Source organism: Choloepus didactylus, chromosome 22 (genome assembly GCF_015220235.1).
Source record: "Choloepus didactylus isolate mChoDid1 chromosome 22, mChoDid1.pri, whole genome shotgun sequence".
Lineage (NCBI taxonomy): Eukaryota > Metazoa > Chordata > Mammalia > Pilosa > Megalonychidae > Choloepus > Choloepus didactylus.
In genome coordinates this window covers 33,298,215-33,318,739 of record NC_051328.1, presented here as the reverse complement: position 1 = coordinate 33,318,739, position 20,525 = coordinate 33,298,215, and the positions used below count along the sequence as shown (strand labels likewise).

The 20,525-nt window shown below is 42.4% G+C and overlaps 1 protein-coding gene and 1 pseudogene across 2 annotated transcripts; both read right to left on the bottom strand.

The window, feature by feature from the left end:
* Positions 1–3,740: 3,740 nt before the first annotated feature.
* NUDT7 (nudix hydrolase 7) lies at positions 3,741–19,967 on the bottom strand. 2 transcript variants are annotated; one of them, XM_037816305.1, is made up of 4 exons: positions 19,848–19,967; positions 16,613–16,766; positions 11,597–11,821; positions 3,741–4,260 (listed from the first exon to the last, which is right to left on the bottom strand). In XM_037816305.1, exons 1-4 carry the CDS (start codon positions 19,880–19,882, stop codon positions 3,892–3,894), a joined length of 783 nt encoding a protein of 260 aa, XP_037672233.1. In that variant the 5' UTR covers positions 19,883–19,967; the 3' UTR covers positions 3,741–3,891. The 2 variants fall into 2 exon arrangements, with proteins under 2 accessions (XP_037672233.1, XP_037672234.1); XM_037816306.1 differs by having other exon boundaries at positions 11,663–11,821.
* Positions 5,917–10,640, bottom strand: LOC119518876 (annotated as a pseudogene).
* Positions 19,968–20,525: the final 558 nt, after the last annotated feature.

Genomic DNA, 20,525 nt, shown 5'->3' with positions numbered 1-20,525 from the left:
TTCTTCAGTTCCTCAAATCTTTCCTCTCATAAAAGTAGGCCACACCTTCCACACTTCACTTGGAAATCTCCTCAGCTAAACATCCAAGTTCATCACTTACATGTTCTACTTTCTACCCACTGGTAGGACACAATTTGGCCCAGTTTTCTGCCCCTTTATAAAAAGGATTGCCTTTCTCCAGTATCCAGTAATATTTCCCTCATTTCTAAGAACTCACCAGAAATAGCTTTTATGTTCATATTTCTAGCAACATTTTGTTTATGATGATATATGTATTCTCTAAGATGATAGACGCTTTCTTTACAGCTTTCCTCCCTTTTTTATGAGCCCTTACCAGAATCACCTTTAATATCCATCTTCTTACCATGTCTCTTCAAAGCAGTCTAGACTTTTTCTGACATGCATCTCCAAATTTCTAACCTCTACCCATTACCCAGTTCTAAAGCCCCACATTTTTAGGTATTAGTTATAGGAGCACCCTGCTTCCCAATACCAAAATCTAATGTCAGTTAGAGTCCTGCAGAGAAACAGAACCAACTCAATAAATTAGAAATGTATTTTAAGGAATTGGTTCATGTGATTGTGGGGCTGGCAAATCCCAACTCTGCAGGGCATGCCAGCAGGCGGGAAACTCAGCAGGAGTTGACACTGCAGTCTCGAGGCACAATTTCTTCTTCTTTGGGAAATCTCAGTTTTTGCTCTTAAGGCCTTCAGCTGATCAGATGAGGCCTGCCCACATTATCGAGGGTAATCTCCTTTACTTAATCGACTGTATATGTTTACCATATCTACAAAATACCTTCACAGCAACACCTAGATTAGCATTTGAGTAAACAACTGGATACTATATTTTAGCCAAGTTGACAACTAAAATTAACCATCACACTTGCTCAAGGTCACAGAAGAGGCCAATAGTGGAGCTGGGACTCAGACTGAGCCAGCCTAAATCTGGACTCAGTATGTGCGTTTACAAAGGCTGCAGAGATGCAAAGGAAAACAGAGCTGAGCTGTCTGGATGACAGAATTCACAAAGCTTGCAGAATTTAGGGTCTGGGGTCAGCAGATGTTTTGAGATGTCTATCTAGCCCATGTTTCTTCAGAAACAGTTGTCACCCACCGCCGATCTAGTGAGTTTAGCATGCAGTAATGGCTCTGACCTTTACTCTGACTTATGCACATTTGCAGGTTTCTAGAAAGCTGCCAGCTGACTCAAGCTAGGCCAGATGGAGCTTCTTTAAGATATTGGGGACTGAAGCACTGAGCTTCCGTTGCTTTTCTGTGTCCGTATCAATCATTATTATCACAATAATGGCAGGAGACAAGAAAGAAGGTTCACAAACTCTTGCTTTTGAGGCAGCTAGCTGGGGTTGCTCTCTATTGCTATTCTTCTTGAGGCTGATATGCTCAGTGGTTTTGTAGATTCCCTGAGATCTGTACCCTGCCAATAGTTTCTCCTTCTATTTGAGCCAAATTTGGCAGACTTCTGTTCCTTTTAATCAAAGGATGTCAAACTAGAACCCTGAACATAGTTATCAGAAAATATACCACTTCACTAAGTATACAGCCCCCTAAATTGGGTAGCCTCAAGTGTTATTCATTCAGCTGGTGGACTTAGCTGGACCAACTCTTTCAGGAGCCAGGCAGGCCTGTGGAGTTCATGTAAACAGTTTAGAAAGAAGGCTTTCTGCACTGCCAGCAAGGTCAGTATGTACCCAGCAATTACACTGCGGTCAGATTGTAAATACACATTTGCAAATACCTGTATAATTGTTCAGAAACAGTTTAGGCCTGTTCATGTAGGGCTAGTTACAGAATATTAATGGAGAAGCTTATGCAACATCTGCTTTCATGGTTGGAGCCAGATTTGTGCCATTTAAACACTGATGGGTATAAAGCATCAGATTGAGTGTTTGCCTTTGCCAACTCAGAGAATAAAAACTGCAGCAATGGGCAGTTGCATAGCTGATTGATGGGCTTAATGTGAGCATCACATTTTCAGCTATAACAAAGTCTTATTAAAAGTGATTTAGCTTTCTAAAAATCTAATAACACTCAGTAAGATGTGAAACTGCCATCACAGAATTTTGGTTACGTTGCTTTACTAACTGGGCCTCCCTGAATTTGTGCAGGATGGTTAATATCACAATTAAACAAAGAAATCCCTGCTAACTCTAAAGAATTATATATGGAGATGCCCATGTAAGAAGTGACAGAACTCAATCCAAGACACGCAATTCAGAATATTTGTCTTTATGACTTCTGATTTGGGGCTCATACTTGAAATCTGTGTTTCTCTGCCTTCGTTGTCTTGAGACATATAACATTATCTTTCCAATGGGTAAGCATATGGGGTTTTAGCTGCTCTGGAGGATGACTGCCCCCTGTCACCACCACCAATACCTAAGAGCATCCTTAGGTATGTCTATGTCACAAAACACATGTTAGGTCATATCCTCCCACATTCCAACACCTCAAATTTGGGTGAATACCTACTTAGTCATTTTCAAGTGTTCTGATATGGTATAGTATTTTACAGCTATGCTGTAAGAAAGTGATCCCAAATTACAACGGCAGAAAGATGATAGAATTTTCTTCTCTCATGTAACAATCCCAAGTCAGCAGTCCAGGCGGGTAGACTGCTTTGCTCCACAGAGTCATTCAAAGATCCAAGCTCATTCCATCTTCTGGTTCTGCCATTTCCCTGGAATTGTCTCCATCTGTATGGTCAAGGCTGGGTTGCAGAAAAGTCCGCAGTTCATGGAAAGGAGAGAGGGAGACTCCAGGGAAGTGAGCTCACCTCTTCAGCTGGAGATGACCTGAAAGGGCAACTTTCAGTCACATCCCTTTGGCTCGAACTTAGTTACAGAGCCACGTCTAACTGCAAGAGATGCTGGGTAACATTTTTAACTGGGGAGCTATGGGCTCAGCTTAAACTCTACTGCCATGGAAGAAATGGACGACAGGTTTTGATGGCTGGTGAGAAGTTTCTGTTACATGTCATAACAACAGAGAGAAAAAGATATTCTGCTTACAAATACAATAAATGCCACATGGTCATAAATTCAGCAAATATTTATTAAGTACTTATCATGTCCCAGTCACTCTTTCTTACATATGTAAGAAAACTATTGCTACCATATTGTAGATGAAATTATGAAAACATAATAAAAGCATTTTTCCAATTTTGAAAGACTTTTGCTCTTTCAGATAAACGAAAGCGAATGGAAAAATGGAAAAAAAGCAAGGTTTTTACCTTCGTATTGCAGGAAACTATTCGCACCTGTCAAATTCCAACAGCTGCCACTGTCACTATTCTGTGGATAAGCACACACAAATACCTCTTGGATAGTGTGCCGGTTTGAGTGTATTGTGTCCCCCAAATGCCATTATCTTTGTGGTCTTGTGTGGGGCAGGTGTTTTGGTGATGGTTGGATTTGCTTGGAATGTGCCCCACCCAGCTGTGGGCAATGATTCTGATGAGATGTTCCCATGGAGGCATGGCCCCGCCCATTCAGGGTGGGCCCTTGTGGAGCTATATAAATTAGCCAACTCGGGGGGGAAGAAAGAGAGTGCAGCTGGGAGTGATGTTTTGAAGAGAAGCAAGCTTGCTAGAAAGGAACGTCCTGGGAGAAAGCCGTTTTGAGGCCGGAGCTTTGGAGCAGACGCCAGCTGCCTTCCTAGCTAACAGAGGTTTTCCGGACGCCATTGGCCATCCTCCGGTGAAGGTGCCCGATTGTTGAGGTGTTACCTTGGACGTTTTGTGGCCTTAAGACTGTAACTGTGTAGCGAAATAAACCCCTGTTTTATAAAAGCCTATCCATCTCTGGTGTTTTGCATTCTGCAGCATTAGCAAACTAGGACAGATAGTAACGTGGATGTTGTTCTGATAAATCATAACTTGCTTGTGAGATGTTTATACGTTTTCAGGAAGTACTCTTCAGAGGATGATCTTAGATCATCAAGATTATATTCAACCTCAAAGGTGGGTCTTTTTCCTAAAATAATTAAGGCAATGAGCACGGCAAGTTTTGCCGTTATTCCCCCGATTTGGTAAGTCACGCCATTTTTAGGGTTTGTGTATTCGAAGCAATGAACAATAAAATGAAAACCACACTTCGTCAGGTGTTTCCGGTGGTAGACTTGTGGATGCAGAAAGTAGTCCAGAGGCACCAGGAACACATCCTTAACTTCCTCAGGATTAGGCTGGGCCTGGAAGTTGTGGTCTATAAATCCCACAACAGGGGTTAACAATGTCTGTCTCTGAAAGCAGAAAACAAAATATACAAATTAAGAAGTGTAGCGATATGGTTTCACTTTTTGATTCAAATGCTAAAATCATGCTGCTTCTGTGTAAGCTAAAGGGACAGGCTGGAGCAGTTGACATAAGGTGGGGAAACGCGAGGAGGAACTTGTTCCAGAAAGCAACTGTGTCCCCCAGGAAATGGGGACAGTGTCTGTCCAACCAGAGGTGTCATCCCTGAGCTGACTCTGAAAAGAACATCTTCTGTGAATATAAATCAATACAAACCTTTTGGAATGGCAATGTAGCAGTATTATAAAAATGTGATCCCTTTGACCTGGCAACTGCATTTGTGTGAGTATGCCTGTAAAATAAATTCCTACCAGTGAGAAAAGATACACGTTTGAAGCACTATTTGCAATAGTCCAAAACTCTAAAGTTATCACTCCTCAATTGATGATAGTTAGGTTAGATTAATTACGAGTAGATCCAGACAAAGAGATATGACACTACCCTTAAAAAGACATCTTTCTGTGTCAGTCTAGTAGAGACATGCTGTATTATCAATTGAAAAGTAAAGTCACATAATAGTAATTGTGGCATATCCCCATTTACTGGAAAATAATGTATACATACACACAAATATATAATATTTTACATAACATATATACTTATATTGGATGGGGGAGGTTTAATATTTATAACCACAACTGCAAATGGACATGGGTTCTGTTAAATTAAAGACCTTTTTGTTCTAATGAGAATCTTGTAAGGGAGGCCTGAGATTTAGGGTAGGTATAGAAGCTGATAAGAGAGCTACAAGAACTTGAATTAGAACATGAGAAAAATCTAGAGTTCCTGGGGAATTCCAGAAGAAAGTGGGTGGGAGGGAAAAGCCAGCAATACATGGTGAGGCTGGGACACTGGAGGAGGTTAAAAGGACCTGTGGAAAATCCCCAGAGGCGGGATAGCCAAGGCACATTTAAGAACAGAGACAACTCAGACAATTAATTGAAATAATGGTGAAAGTAAACATCTGGACCCAGAGGGGATGATGGTAGCAACCCTACATGTCCTGAGGGCAGGAAATCTGGGTCATAAGTTGCCAGAGGTCAGAAGCAATGTTTTTATTTTTTTTTTAATTTAAGATTACTTTATTAAAAAATACAAGGAATCTGAAAAAAGATCAATACAATTATCTTAATGTACAAAGTCATAAGTTGTAGCAGTTTTTAGCTAAAATTTAAAAATACAAGGAAGGCAGTTCTTTAGATCAATTTATTATTTTTTAAATTAAATTCAGTTTTACTGAAATATATTCACATACCATACAATAATCCATGGTGTACAATCAACTGTTCACAGTACCATCATATAGTTATGCATTTATCACCCCAATCTATTTTTGAACATTTTCCTTATATCAGAATCAGAAAAAGAATGAAAAATAAAAGCAAAAAAGAACACCCAAATCATCCCCCTCATTCCACCCTATTTTTCATTTAGTTTTTGTTCCATTTTTTCTGCTCATCCATCCATACACTGGATAAAGGGAGTGCGATCCACAAGGTTTTCACAATCACATTGTCACCCCTTGTAAGATACATTGTTATACAATTGTCTTTAAGAGTCCAGATACTGGGTTGGAGTTTGATAGTTTCAGGTATTTACTTCTAGCTATTCCAATACATTAAAACCTAAAAGGTATTATCTATATAGTACGTAAGAATGTCCACCAGAGTGACCTCTCGACTCCATTTGAAATCTCTCAGCCACTGAAACTCCATTTTGTTTCACTTTGCACCCCCCTTTTAGACCAATTTATTTTATATCCATATAAAATATCCAACAAAGGACGATGAATTTTACAGCTGGGACAGGTATACATAATTCGAGGCAGTTGCAGTACATCATGCCCACTGAGTAATAACTTCACTGCTGAAATTTCTTAAAACTTAACAAACTAAAACAAAAGGCTGAATGACACAAAAGGAGGAGTATTTCAGTGCAGTCTGTTCTAATTGGCTTTTTAAAAAGGCAGATGCATCCCTTTCCCCCAAACCTGTGAATACTCAAGAGCTACATGCAGCAGTGTGAGTGTTAAAGACATTTCTCAAGTCTTCTCAAATGAATCCAAGGTGGGGAAGGGGGCGGGGAGACAATTGATAGAAAAACACTGCTAAAGACACCAGAAAAAACAAATTTAGATAATTTAAACTTAAAAAGGCAAGAGGCAGCATTTCAGCAGCAAACTGCTCAATAAAAAGTATATTGTAGAAGGTAATACATGAAAGTCGGGGTAAGAAGAGGGCAAGAGCAGGATGGGCAAAGGCCTCCAAGGAAATATGGCGTCATTGTTCTGGGAGGAATAACTCGTTCTGAATCTGGAACTGCCTGGAATAACTTTGGTTCTCTTGTATTTACATCTTTGAAGACCATGATTGAGGCAATATTTCCACAACGAGAGCAGTAGTTAGGAGCAGACCATGTTACCAGCCTCTTGTCAAACATACATTTATAGCCTTCGTGCACTAGTTGGTGTGCTCTGCGGATGAGTTTCAAGTTGTTGATGTGAACAAACTCATTTGTGACCTTTGCTCCAAAAAGCCAACCTGCTCCTCAGGGACTGACTGTCCAAGTATCCACATCAGGACTGGCCAAAGCAGGTCACAAAATGCTCCTGTACGAGAAATTTCCTGATTCCATTCAATAGTTCGAATTTGATCCAGTGTTTTCATATTGAGAGATAAACCACCATGAACACACAAAATCTGCTCATCTATTAAAGCTGCTACTGTGAGCATGTAAGAAACTTTGGTACAATATCTACAGGCATTATTAGCATTTCCATATTTGGTTTGGCACTCATCATAAAATCCATACACCTGTGTTATCTGTCTACTCTCATGATTTCCTTGCAAAAGTGTAATACGATCAGGCCAATTTAGCCTTTATTGCAAGAAGGGAAGTGCAAGTCTCCAAACTATAGTAACCTCTGTCTACAAAGTCACCCAAAAATGTGTAGTTTGTGTCATAAACCTGACCTCCAATTCTGAATAGTTCACAAAGATCATAAAACTGTCCATGTGTGTCTCCACACACTGTAACTGGTGTTGATATCGGCTGAACATTTGACTCTTCCAAGAAGAGGTCACAAACATAGTCACAAACTGCTTTAGGTTGTTCTCTGGCAGGTACATAGCTGTGCTATCTCCACATACTTGTCCAAGTCTAGTGGCGCCATTTTAGAAGTATGAGCTGTGGTGGTGGCAGCAGCCAATTTTTTAACTCTGCGTGGAATAGTGTAAATGCTCAGTCTCTTCAGTCATAGGGTTTTCCAGAAACAGACTCTGAACTCTCGCAGGAGAAATCAGTAAGGGTGGGGGGGCAGATAGTAAGAATGGGGAAGGGAAGAAGCCAAGCAAGGGTGATTTCAGGCAAAGTTCAAGCCTGGGCCTGATCCTACAGGGTGTTCTGGAATGTAAATTACAGTGCAGTTTGTCCCGAGCAGAGGCAAAGGAACTGGGCTTGCAGTCCCTGCAGCGCCATCATTGGCTGCGGTTCTTCTGGCTCTCTGTGCTGGCAGCTGCAGGAGACTGAGGGCCTGGAAGGAAGGCTGCAGGACTGAGCTCTCAAAAGCTAAGAGGAATATCAAAGGGTCTGGATAGAATCCCGACATGTATGCTCAGTGCAGATTTGTCGTTGCCGTTACCGTTTAGTGAACGCATCCTCTGGGCAAGTAAAGCATGGAGTCTAGTACCCAGCACCATCTCAAACAACCTGACCTTAGAGAATTTTTAACAACTAAAACTTAGAGCCATGAAGCAACTTGCCCAAAGCCACACAACAGAAACCAGGATTCGACCACAGACCCAGACTCCCAAGTACAATGCTTAAGTTCTATGAGGCACAAATGTCGCTGTGTCTCAAGGAGAAGGGCTCTCCAGCTCTGCAGATGGTGTGAGCGCTGCTGCAAGGATTACCCAGCTGCGTCTCAGATTTTCTCGCCTTCCAGGGGCTGAGCTGGGGGCACATCCTCAGCCTCACCATAAGTGACAACATGTCAGGCAAGTGGGGGCACGAGTGGCAGTGTGACCAATGTCGGCCCTTGAAATGGCATCTCAGATTCTGAGGAAATTGGTGGTGGTGGTGGGGTGGGAATCAAAGGCTGGAAGTTTAAAACTAGATGTTTCAGACAGGAAGTGGGACATGCTCACCATGGTTCCAGTTGAGAAAAGCGAGAAAGGATTTTGGAAATTTGTAGATGAAGCAGCATCTCTGGAGACATGTCTAGAAACATAGAGGTCTGTCTTAGAAGCAGAAAGATGGTGCATCACTGGGCATGAGGCTGACTTTAGGATCCCGGGAAGAAGCAACACTCAATTAGAAACATTCCCAGGAAGTGTGTGTGGTTAGAATAGGCCACTGAAATGTCACAGGAGTTCAGGCTTTGGAGGCGGCAAAGTAAAGGAGAGTGAATGGAAGTTTATGGGCCACGAACCAAGGAAAAGGAGAAACAACCCTGGTTATGTTTCAGAGGCCTTTGCAAAGAGAGGTACAGAAACATGTGACAAAAGGTCAAGTGAGGTGGGGGTGGAGGGGCCAGAGTTTGTCAGCGAGGGTCAACGCAGGGCGTGGGAAAAGGAACCAACGGGGCAGCTCCTGGGGGCAGCTAGCGTTGAGCCAGATGCTCCATTCAGGCTTGGGGAATGGATTTTGCACGACTCAGTCTTGTGCAGTCAAGTATTTGACACACAGACCCCAAAGAGTTTTCCCATTTCCAGGATCAGAAGGTTCCTCAGAATAGGCCCCTGGTGGCCATCTCTTGCCGGCAAATTACCAGCTAGGTTCTTGGGGGAATTAATCTCTTGCCTTCAATTTCCTTGTCTTTAAAATGGGGGTAATAAATGGATTTACTTAATAAGGTTGTAGGGATTGAATTACATCAGGGTTTCTCCACCTTGGCACTGTTGACATTTGCAGGTGGATGATCCTCTGCTCTGTGGGAGGTTGAGCAGCACCTGTTACCTCGACCCACTGGATCCCAGTAGCACCACCCCTGGCTGTGACAATCACAAATGTCTCTAGACACTGAGAGATGCCCTTGGGGGATGCAAATTGCCCCAGTTGAGAATTAGATTATACTTACAAATATTCAGCTCTCCCTAGTGCTTCCAAACAAGGTAAACCTTTCTTTAATCCCTTGCTTCACTATAGTTTTTCCATAATGTGATAAGCATGGTATTAAGAGCAGGTCATCTTAGAAATGTCCACAAACAGGGTCTGACCCACAGAAATTTCCCTGTGACTACTGTTGGATTCTAACCACTCATATACAGTAACTCCTAGACACTCTGGAAATGGAGTTACTTCCACTTTGGGAACTTTCAATCATTATGGTTCCATTTGTCAATAGGGTTCAAAATTAAATCCCCAAAATTTGCCGGAGGATTTGTAGAAATCAACTAAAAAGTGTTCCAGTTAGAAAATATAATTGAAGAGGGGAAAATTGACACATTTCTCCTTCTGATCCCATGCTACTATTGTTTTTTCTTCTCTCAGTTACCAAGTATTTACTGAGTGGCCATTAGCTTCTGTCATAAATCTCCCTTGAGTGATGACCTTTCTATTTTTAGAATGGCCCTAAGTAGGACAGATGTTATCTCAGCACCACTGATCTCCGTAACACTGGATGACCAAGTTTTTAAGCCAAATGGAACATGAAAGATGATCCAATCCAGTATTTTCCTAGTTGTTAGGCATCAGTGGTACCCTTCTTTTGAAATAAAAATTCACCTGAATGCCTGATATATAAAACATTAAAAAGTTTATACCAACCCCTGATATTGTGTGATGAGAAAGGCACGTCACCTCTGTGAGGTTCTTCCCCCAAACCCATAACCCTAGCTTAGCCATGAGAAAAATATCAGAGAAACCCAATTTGAGGGACATTCTACAGAATACCTGGCCAGTCCATCTCAAAACTGTGGTCACTTAAGTAAGGAAGTCTGAGAAACTATCACAGATCAGAGTTGCTTATGGAGACATGAAAACTAAACGTAATATGGTGTCCTGGAAGGGATCCAGGGACAGAAGGAGGACATTGGTATAAAAACTAGGAAAAGGTGAACCAGTGTGAAGTTCATAGTAAAGCACTAACATTGGTTTCTTGACTGTGACAAACATATCTTACCAATGTAAGATGTTAACAACAGTCAAAACTGGGTGTGGTGTCCGTTGAGAATCCTCTATATCATCTTTGCAACTTCTCAGTAAACCTAAAACTATTCTAAAATTAAGAGTTTATACCTCTGAAACTGTTGAACTGCAACCCAGTAGCCTTGATTCTTGAACACAATTGCATAACTATGTACCTGACACTGTGTGACCATTTGATTGTGAAAACTTTGTGGCTCATACTCCCTTTATCCAATGTATGGACAGATGAGTAGAGAAATGAGGACAAAAAGTAAATGAATAATAGGGAGGAATGGGGGCTATGGGATGTTTTGGCTGTTCTTTTTTACTTTAATTTTTATTCTTATTCTTTTTTGTGTGTGGTAATGAAAACAATGTCCAAAATTGATTGTGGTGATGAATGCATAACTATATAATGACACTGTGAACAAATGATTGCACACTATGGATGACTGCATGGTTTGTGACTATATCTCAATAAAATTGAATTAAAAAAATTCATACCAATAAAAGGATGCTGCTATTCAAGTTCAAATTTTCAATATTTGCTCCTTTTAAAGTCAATTAGTAGAACAATGAGGTTGATGTGGTGAATCCATACAAAACAAGATTTGGATATATCAGCCGCAGAGTTCTTTTTTGTTTTTTCCTATGTTGTTTTTGTATGTGCTATCAAGGAACTTTTGAGTCACACAGAAATGCAGTTACAAATGCTAACAGTTTTTAAGCAGTTTGCTTTTAAATAGTTAAGTAACATGAGTTAGAGAAGAGTTATTCCATGATATGCACAAAAATGAGTCATGTCTGGGGAAAAGGTAACAGATGAGTGACCTGTAAGGGGCTAAAATTTGGAATACAGCATAATTGATTTGTGTTATTTTTCAACTGAATTCTCAAAATATATATACATTGGAGAAAAGTAAATGTGAGTTAAATGTAATGAAATTCTGAAGCACTTTCAGAGTTCCACAGTACCCACTTTGAAAACCACCAATCTAGTTCGACCCTTTCATCTCTGGATGGGGAACTGGGGTCTCAAAGTGGAAAGGGCTTGCTCAAGGCCACTTAGCTCATGAGGGCAAAGTTCATACAAGTAACCAGTCTCTTGAGTCTAAGCTCAAAACTCTCAAGAGTCATGTTTGGCCAAACATGGAATACCGAGGATGGCGATCCACTGGGACGCTCATGAGAGTCTGAGAAACCCAGTTCCACCGCAACTCTTACGTCAAGCAGGTAAGGCACCAGGCGGCAGACAACCTCCACTTGATGAGGATGCAGCCCCACTTCCTCCTGGGCTTCCCGGAGAGCTGTGGCTACCTCGTCCGCGTCTGCAGGTTCACGCTTTCCTCCAGGGAAGCAAACTTCTCCTGGTGACCTTCTTAGCTAGATATTGAAAGAACATAATTACAATGTGAGATTCCAATTATGGGACCATTCATTCATTCAACAAATATTTACCGAACTTCAATCTTGTGCCAGGGATCATTCCTATACTGGTGGTAATAAATGGTGAATAAGGAAAAAAAAAAAAAAGAACTTTAAGAACTTCCTCCCTCCAAGTTTTTCTCTTCTTGCCCTCCCCGCCAAAGATATATACAGTCATACAGACACACAGGTTTACACTAATGAGGAAAAAACCTGAATGAAAGGATAATTAAAAGGGAAATATTATCAACAGATAACCTTAATGAGTGCATGTTACTTCACAAGGGCTTTTCTCATGAATCCTCAGAACAGTTCTATAAGCTACTATTATACTATTATTCTCACTTTTAGATGAGGGAACTAAGGTCCAAAGAGGTTAAATAACCTGACCAAGTTCACACAACGAGTAAGCTCTGGAACTGGAATGTGAATCAGTGTTTGATTCCATATCGTGTGTTCTTGATCACACTGTACATTTATTAAGAACTTGCTAAAACGCAGAAATGTGGTCATTGAAGCCTTAGCATTGGCCTACCCGAGCACATCGCTCTCTCTTTGCAAACAAATGTAAAGGAACAGGGTTTCCCCTTCCCCTGCATGGCCCCTTTTCACCTATATTTTCAATTCCATTCCTTTCTGTCTTCAGGAGAACTGACTGCGTCTCCATTTGCAGTATCATAAATATTTTTCCCTTTCTTAAATGTCTTTAAAATGATCTCTCTGCCATCTTGGGCAGGGTTGGGAATCAAAAACATTCACTCTTCTCTCCTCTGAGTAGCAAACTTCTCAGTAGAGGTGGCCTCAGTTTCTTTTACCCCCCTTCCCGCACAGGGCCCACCATCCCCTTTATCTCCAGCTGCCAAGGACGCCCCTCTCGGGCTCAGCAAGGGTCCTGGTTCTGCCTCTTCTTGCCGGTGTCCCATGGGGGTCACGGTGATGCTACCTCCAGGGCTGCGGAGATGGTTAAATGAGATGATGGCTGAAGCACAGTGCCTGGTCCATGTTAAACATTCAATAATGGGAGCGCATAAGGTCAGTTCTTGGTGTTTAAAAGCTAAGACGAGAGGCCATATTAGCATTTTTAGCACCGGGGCAATATATCTGTGTAAGGATAAACTAGATGGCGTTATAAACTTTGTAGCATTCTATAGCATAATTGCCATTTTGGCAAGCCTTAAACACACACATACACACAAAGACACACAAAAACAACAAAACATTTTAAAGTTCCTCTCTGCTTACAAATCAGTAACATTGCAGAAATTGCCACAGAGCATAAAAATTTCACTCAACTATCAAGGATAGGTATCAGAATAGCTGATAAAACAACTGATGGACATTTTTCCACTCTCTTGATCATTGATCACCCATCACGAGTGTGTCTCACAAGACGTATAGGAAACAGACATATATGTTACATCATCTCGGAAAAAATCACTCTATCATGTTAGCTGAACAATGACAGAAAGCAACTGCAAGGAATCATTAGGCTTCACAAAATTATGGACCTGATTTAATAATTATTTTAATTGTATTTTGAAAGCTTTTCAAAAGGACCTCATCGGCATAGCAATTCGATTAAAGTTCCTTCATACACCTTGCTCAATTAATAGGGAATAAAAACTATTTTGGAATAGTGAGACATCTACACTTGAGAAAATGTTATGCCATTTTGGGAAAAGTTGGACACATTTCTAAAAATTATTATTCACAACATCTCAGCACCCAAAACGACCCAGTCTAAGTCAAGACATTTTCAAACTTTTTTTGCAAGTAGTACAACTTTTTTTAATTAAATAAAATCATATGAAAATCTACTCATAAGCCAAATGAGTAGATTGCAGGCTAATTTCTTAAGATATCAATCTGCGCTTTGTTCTTGAATTTTCTCTCGCCCATTTCAAGCCCCAGAGAGCTTGGATGAGAAGGAAAAGGGAGAAGACAGAGGCAGAAGGAAAAGAGGGAGCAGAGGGGAGAGAGGGGAGGAGAGAAGATCTAGAGGACAGAGGAGAGAGAGGGGAGATGGAGGAGGAGGGATGGGGGGGAAAGGGGGAAGAAAGAGTGGAGGGAAGGAGAAAAGGAGGGAAGGGAAGAGGGAAGAAGGGGAAGAGGAAGGAGAGGGGAGAGAGGGGAAACAGGGAACAGAGGTGAGATAGGAAAAGGGGGGAAAGGAAGGAGAAGAGATGAGAAAAGAGGGGGATGGGGAGAGAGGAGAGAGAGAGGGAGGATGGAGAGACAGGTGAGAGTGGTAATGGGGAGTGGGAGATTCCCCAAAGCCACAAAGGGGATGAAGGTGTCCACAAGTCCTGAAGGTCTGTGTTCCAGGAGTGCAGGAGAGTGGTTGGGGCTGGGGGGGGGGGGGGTTTGATGGATCCCAGTCAGACACCAGGGCTCTGAGAGGGGTCCCTTAGCCGAGAAGGCATTTAAGCATCAAGGGACCACATGGACCTGGATAATGAAATCACAAAAACATATATAATAGCCACCATCATGAAGCTGACCAATGTGCTAGATATCCTTTTGCCCTCATAACAACCCATACATTAGGTACTGTTTCCAGTCCCATCTCACTGATGAGGTTCTAGAGCAACTGGGAGAGCAGGTTCTAGAGCAACTGGGAGAGCAGGTTCTAGAGCAACTGGGAGAGCACACACCGAGCCCGAGGGACTGATGAGCAACACTCCCTTCCCCATCTACGGGAGGAAATTTCCCTGATGCCGTGCAGTCCAGGGAGGGGGAGATGGAATTTCTCACCTGCACAGCAAGACAGGGGGTTAGAATCAGATTTAATTAGATTTAAATACTTTTTATTTTTTAAACATTGTGACTCTCCGCACACCAGAATTTATGGCCTAAGTTCATTCTTACTTAAGAATCAATAGGCAAAGCTGTTCTGAGAGACATCACAAGAAACCACAGACCCACCTGCCTGAGGTCTGGTCTTGTCCAGATTTTCTACAATGAGCCTCTATTACTTCATTACGTGTCTCGCAAGTCAAGAAACATACTCAGGTGCTTCTCCCGTGGTGTTCGGCAGAGCTGGGGAGAGACCCCAGGCCCTGCCTCGTTACCAGTTAAGCAACTCTCCTTGGAACCTGGCTTTCATCGCCTCACGCGTTTATGTCATTGTCTGACCCAGACCAAAAAAACCACATAGGTCTAATCCCAAATCCACAAAGCAGCAGCTGATGGCTCAGCTCTTTTTGTTAACAGGATACTTCACATTATTCCACTTAAAAAGCCTCGTTATTATGGCCAATTTTCCTTTTGCACTTTAATAACCTTGAAATTACTGCTTCTACAACTTTTCAAAACTCTGAAGTGCCCCGAACAGCAGGGAGAAGTGACCACATACCCAAGATGTAGGAGTAAGCCAGGCACTCCATTCCTAGCCCAACATTTCTTTAAATTGCCATATTTTTTGTCTTAAAATGTTAGGTTTTACGATCACTTGGCACTAATGGTAGTGACTGGCATCTACTGAAGCCTTGCCAGGGCCAGGATCGCTTTAGGGCTTTCCACTTGTTAACCTGTGTAATCCTCACAGCAGCCCAGAGGAGCAGGTACTAACATTTTGCCCTCATTTTAGAAGTGAAGAGATGGCAGCACAGAGAGGTTAAGTAACTAGGGCAAAATTACACAGCTGGCAAGCAAAGAGCCTGCATTCAAATGTGGGCAGGCCAGATATCCCTGAAGATTGAGACAGTGCTCAAACGAGACAGAGGGGTAGCAACTGACAAGATAAAATTTAACAAAGGATTGTTATCTTATACAAATAATTTTCATATAAATAATCTTTATATAAATAATTTTTTTTTTAGTTTTTAGGGTACTAGAATAGCTAGAAGGAAATCACTGACATGGTGGAACTGTAACATATAACATGATTCAAAATTTGCTCTGTAGCTACTTATTAAATTACACTTTGAAAGTTATCACATTTCTGTATATATGTTATATTTCACAATATGGAAATAACTGAAATTGTGGAACTGTAACCCATAGCATTTCTTTGAAATTTGCTCTATAATTACTTGTTAAATCATACTTTAAAAGTTATCACATTTCCATATTTATGATATACTTCACAATAGGTTAATAACTGAAAAGATGGAACTGTAATCCATAACATTCTTTGAAATTTTGCTACTTGTTAAATCATACTTTGAAAGTTATCACTTTTCTGAATATATGCTATATTTCACAATTAAAAAAATGCAAAAAACAAACAACAAAAAAATGTGGGCAGGCGGGTTCCAAAGCCTAAGCTGTTAATTTCTATGCTCTAGTATTTTCACATTATACCTGGGGTGGCATTAGTCTAAAACAGTGGTACTCAGAGGGGGCAATCTTGTCACACACACACACACACACACACACACACACACACACACACACAAACACTAGGACAGTCAGCACTGTCTGGAGAAATTTGTGGTTGTCACAATAGGGTGTGGGGGTTCTACTAGCACTGAGTGTCCAATGCACAGGACAGCCCCAAATGCCAATAGTGCTACGGTTAAGAAATCTTTTCTAAAAGTATTTTAAGTTGCTCTCTAGCTAAATTACTTATTTTTCTTTTCAACACCTCTCCAAAAAATGCTATGTTACACAGTTCTCGTACAGCTTGAACACAAGTTTGAGTATCTTCTGAGAACTGTGGCCTCAAAATGTGTGCAAGTGATAAACTTTAGTGGGGTTTTCAAATGCCCTGAGATTTTGATGGCAGGAGCCTTCTTGTCCACCTACCTTCTCTGATCGGAGAGTACATAACAGATGGAGTTTTCCTTCTTTAGCCAATAATGGTAAAAGAATGGAGCATTTGTCAAATGACAAGTGAGAAAATCTGGTTCCAACATCATGCTTTTTCAAGTGGGCCTTAGCAACATCTATCAAATTGTTTCTAAAATGGAAACAAAACAGACAAACATTTTAGTAACCAGAATTATGGTAAAAAGTTCCTTGTCCTGCCTGTGTCTCTCCACAGCTGTGTGACTTGGGTTTTACCATTTCTGGGCCTGGGTTTCCTTATCCATAACCTGGAAGAAATAATCAATACCTAAATTGCATGGTTGTTCATAAGATTAAATGAGATTTTAAGAAAACCAAACTACTAAGCACAAGTTTAGTATATAAGTTCACTTCAAAACCTTTTAAAATTAAATTATGGTAAAATATTTTTTCAGTGGTGCAATAGTTAAATAATTCATAGTTTTATTCATGCAAGACAGGTTTGCTGAACAAGTCATGGTAAGGTTAAACCACTTTCTCTTAAGCTAGCACTGATATCAAAACCTTGTCTTCAACTGCCTTATAACCCAGGGTCCTAAACTTTAGAGGCATCACAGCCATCTGGAGGGTCTGCTATAGAACAGATCGCTGGGCCCCACCTGCAGTTTCTGATTCACTAGTTTTGGGATGGGGCCTGTGATGGTTTGTACACAGTATGTCCCCCAGGAAAAGCCATGTTCTTTGATGCAATCTTGTGGGGGCAGACATATTAGTGTTGATTAAGTTGGAACCATAGGATTAAGTGATTTCCATGGAGATATGACCCACCCAACAGTAGGCAATAACTCTCATTAGATAATGGAGGTGTGGTCCCACCCATTCAGCTTGAGCCTTGGTTAGTTTACTGGAAGCTCTACATAAGCACTCAGACAGAAGGAAGGAGCTTGCTGCTGCTGCAACTTACAGAGATGAAGACAGCCACTGAAGGCAGAGTTTTGCTGACGCTTTGGAGGCACTAGCCCAGAGTTTGCTCTGAGAAGCTGACACAGAGTCTTTTTGGAGAAAGTCATTTTGAAACTCAACCTGGGAGCAAGCAGATGCCAGCTAACAGAGGTTTTCTGGATGCCATCAGCCATCCTTCGGTGAAGGTACCCTATTGTTGATGCCTTACCTTGGACACTTTATGTAACCAAATAAACCCCCTTTATAAAAGCCAATCCATTTCTGGTGTTTTGCAAAAAGGCAGCATTGGCAAACCAGAACAGGGCCTGAGAATCTGCATTTCTATCAAACTTCCAGGTACTGGTGATGCTGATGCAGTGCTCCAGGGGAACACACTTTGGGAACCACTCCCTGACAACATGAAAGTATTTGGATTTTTAACCACAAGTGGTACACTTTCCATGTGGGTTGGTTTTGGTCCTTTTATTTTTCTACTGAAGGGCAATTCTGCATAGAGGGGAAAATCAGATGTTTAAGTTAGCCAGATCTGGTTTCAAAAGTGTATGGGACTAATGTGAACTCTGTGAAAAATATAAAATAAGTGTCTTATATTGTAGAATGTAGGGGACCTAGAGATAGACAGCAACTAGTGAAGGGGGAGTGATAATCAAATAAGAACAGGTAAGATATTGAGGGTAACGTTAATGATATGGCAATGCTCAGGAAGGACTATGGTTTGTTAATTTTCTTGGGGTATAGTAGGAACATGTTGGAAGCAATGTAGTCATTTTAGGTTAGTTGTTTCTCTTATTCCTGTGTTTTGCTTTATTTGAAATGTGTTTTTTAAATTTTTTGATAAATAAAGTTTTAAAAAAAAGTGTATGGGAATGGTGTTTCTGAGCCTCACTTTCCTCCTCCATGACATGCTTGCAAGATATCACAAGGGTTAAATGATGCAGTTTACACACAGTTACGGGCTCTCAGCAGTGCCCCAGGCATGGTAACTGCTGTCAGAAGTGTCTCCATCATTGGATGAGCTCTTGTTTGAGCAGAAGGAGTTGCTATTTTTTGCATCTTTCCATGTGGCAGGGTGCTCAATAAGTGTGATTAAATACTACCAGTATGCCAAGGCTGTGGCAAATTGGGTTGTACATCCCAGTAAAAAAAAAAAAAAAGGTTCTTAATCTTAATCCTGTTCATATGGTTGTGAACCCCTTGTAAATAGGACCTTTTGAAGACGTTATTTTTAGGTAAAGTGTAGCCAAATGAATTAGGATGTGTCTTAAGCCTATTACTGGAGGATTTATAAAGAAAAAGCCAAGGGGATGAGCCAAAAGCAGGAAGTCAGCAGGAACCAGAGGAGAAAGGAGAAGATCTCACCATGTGATGGGAAAGCCAAGGAAGCCAAGGACTGCTGGTCAGCAAGACTTCTACCAAGCCAGGGAGGAAACAAGCCTTCTAGCATCTAAAACCATGAGCCAGTAAATTCCTGTTGCTAAGCTAACCCATTATTGGCATTTGTCTTCGCCTGGGAAACTAAGACACTGCCTGAAAAGAATCACTGGATGCTGACACTGGAGGGGACAAGCAGGTCCACCAATACACACAGGCCAGTTTACATAAAAGGAAACAGGCCCACCCAGAATGCAGATGGACTCGACTGAGTGTGGCCTTTAAGGGGGGCCCCCAGAACTGACCAAAGGATCAGCAGAAGCAAAAGGCTGCGAAAACGTTGTCTGCCAAGATTAGGGGTTGTTCCTTGGAACAGTTGCCATAAGACTACCTTGTCCTGCGTGTGGGCCCATCCGGCACTCATGCTCTTCCCATTTAATCCTCCCAACGGCCAGGTGAGAACACGATCACGTTCAGGGTCAGAGGTCATGACCCAAGGTCACCCCCTAGGAAATAGCCCCCGAGGACTCGAACCCAGGGCTGCCTGGCGAGGGCTTGTGCCACCGTCAGGGGTTGTTCAGTCGAACTGCGCAGACGCGCTTTGCAAAGCCTCCGGCCTGGGAAGAGGGAAACGCTTTGCTCTCGGGTAAGGGTAAAGAACCTCTGTGTGTCTGAACCCATGTCGACTAAAGACCCGGCTCTGTTGCTGGCCGGGGAAGGTGCAAAGTCCTCGGAACTCTGGCCAAGGAGGTGAGCGCAGAGAGCCGGGGCCCGGCAGCCTGACAGGCGGGATCCGCAAAGGCGGTCCCGGCAGAGGCCCCGCCGACCCTCGGCCCCGCGAGCCGCGACCCTTCCGACCGCCCGCACACCAAGCTCCTGCCGCGATCCCGACCGGGAGCCAGCGGCCGGGGGGCTTTACCTGACAGGCTCCTGGGGAGGACGAGGTCCGGACATTGTCTTATCCCGGGGAAAGTTTATCTCGGGACTGGGACTCCGATCTCCGGCAGCCGGGCATGCGCAGAGCAGCACCTGCACCGGGGCTTCCTTGGGCGGGGCCTAAGCACGGAAGCGGGACGGGAGGCGGGACTCGTCCTAGCGCCGAAGGCGGGTGGGGCGGGGAGGAGCGCGGTGGGCGGGGAGAGGGGCGGGGAGAGGGGCGGGGTCTGGGCCCGCAAACCAAAGCAGGCCCTGCTCAGCTTCTGGCTCTTTCTCAGAGCAAGAGGGTTATGAGGAACGTTGAAAACTCTGAAATCGCCAAATACAAAAAAGTTTTTAAAAAAAGTCAAAACGCAGAAGCGAAGAATCCAACACTTGCATCCCCTGCTGCTGGGAGGTTAATTTGGTTAAACCTGTCTGAACAGTGGTCAGCACATGTTTACTGACCGCCTACCATGCTCTGGGCGCATATCCCACAGCGAGCAAATGGGAGAGAGAGACACCAAACAAGTAATTACACAGATAAAGTAGAGACGCTTGATCCTTGGACAGCATATGCCGGACAGACATGACCCAATCGGGAGGTTAAGAGGCTTTCCAGAGAGTGGAAAGAGGCTGACTCCAAAGTACGGTTCCTGGGCCAGCAGCATCAGCATCGCCT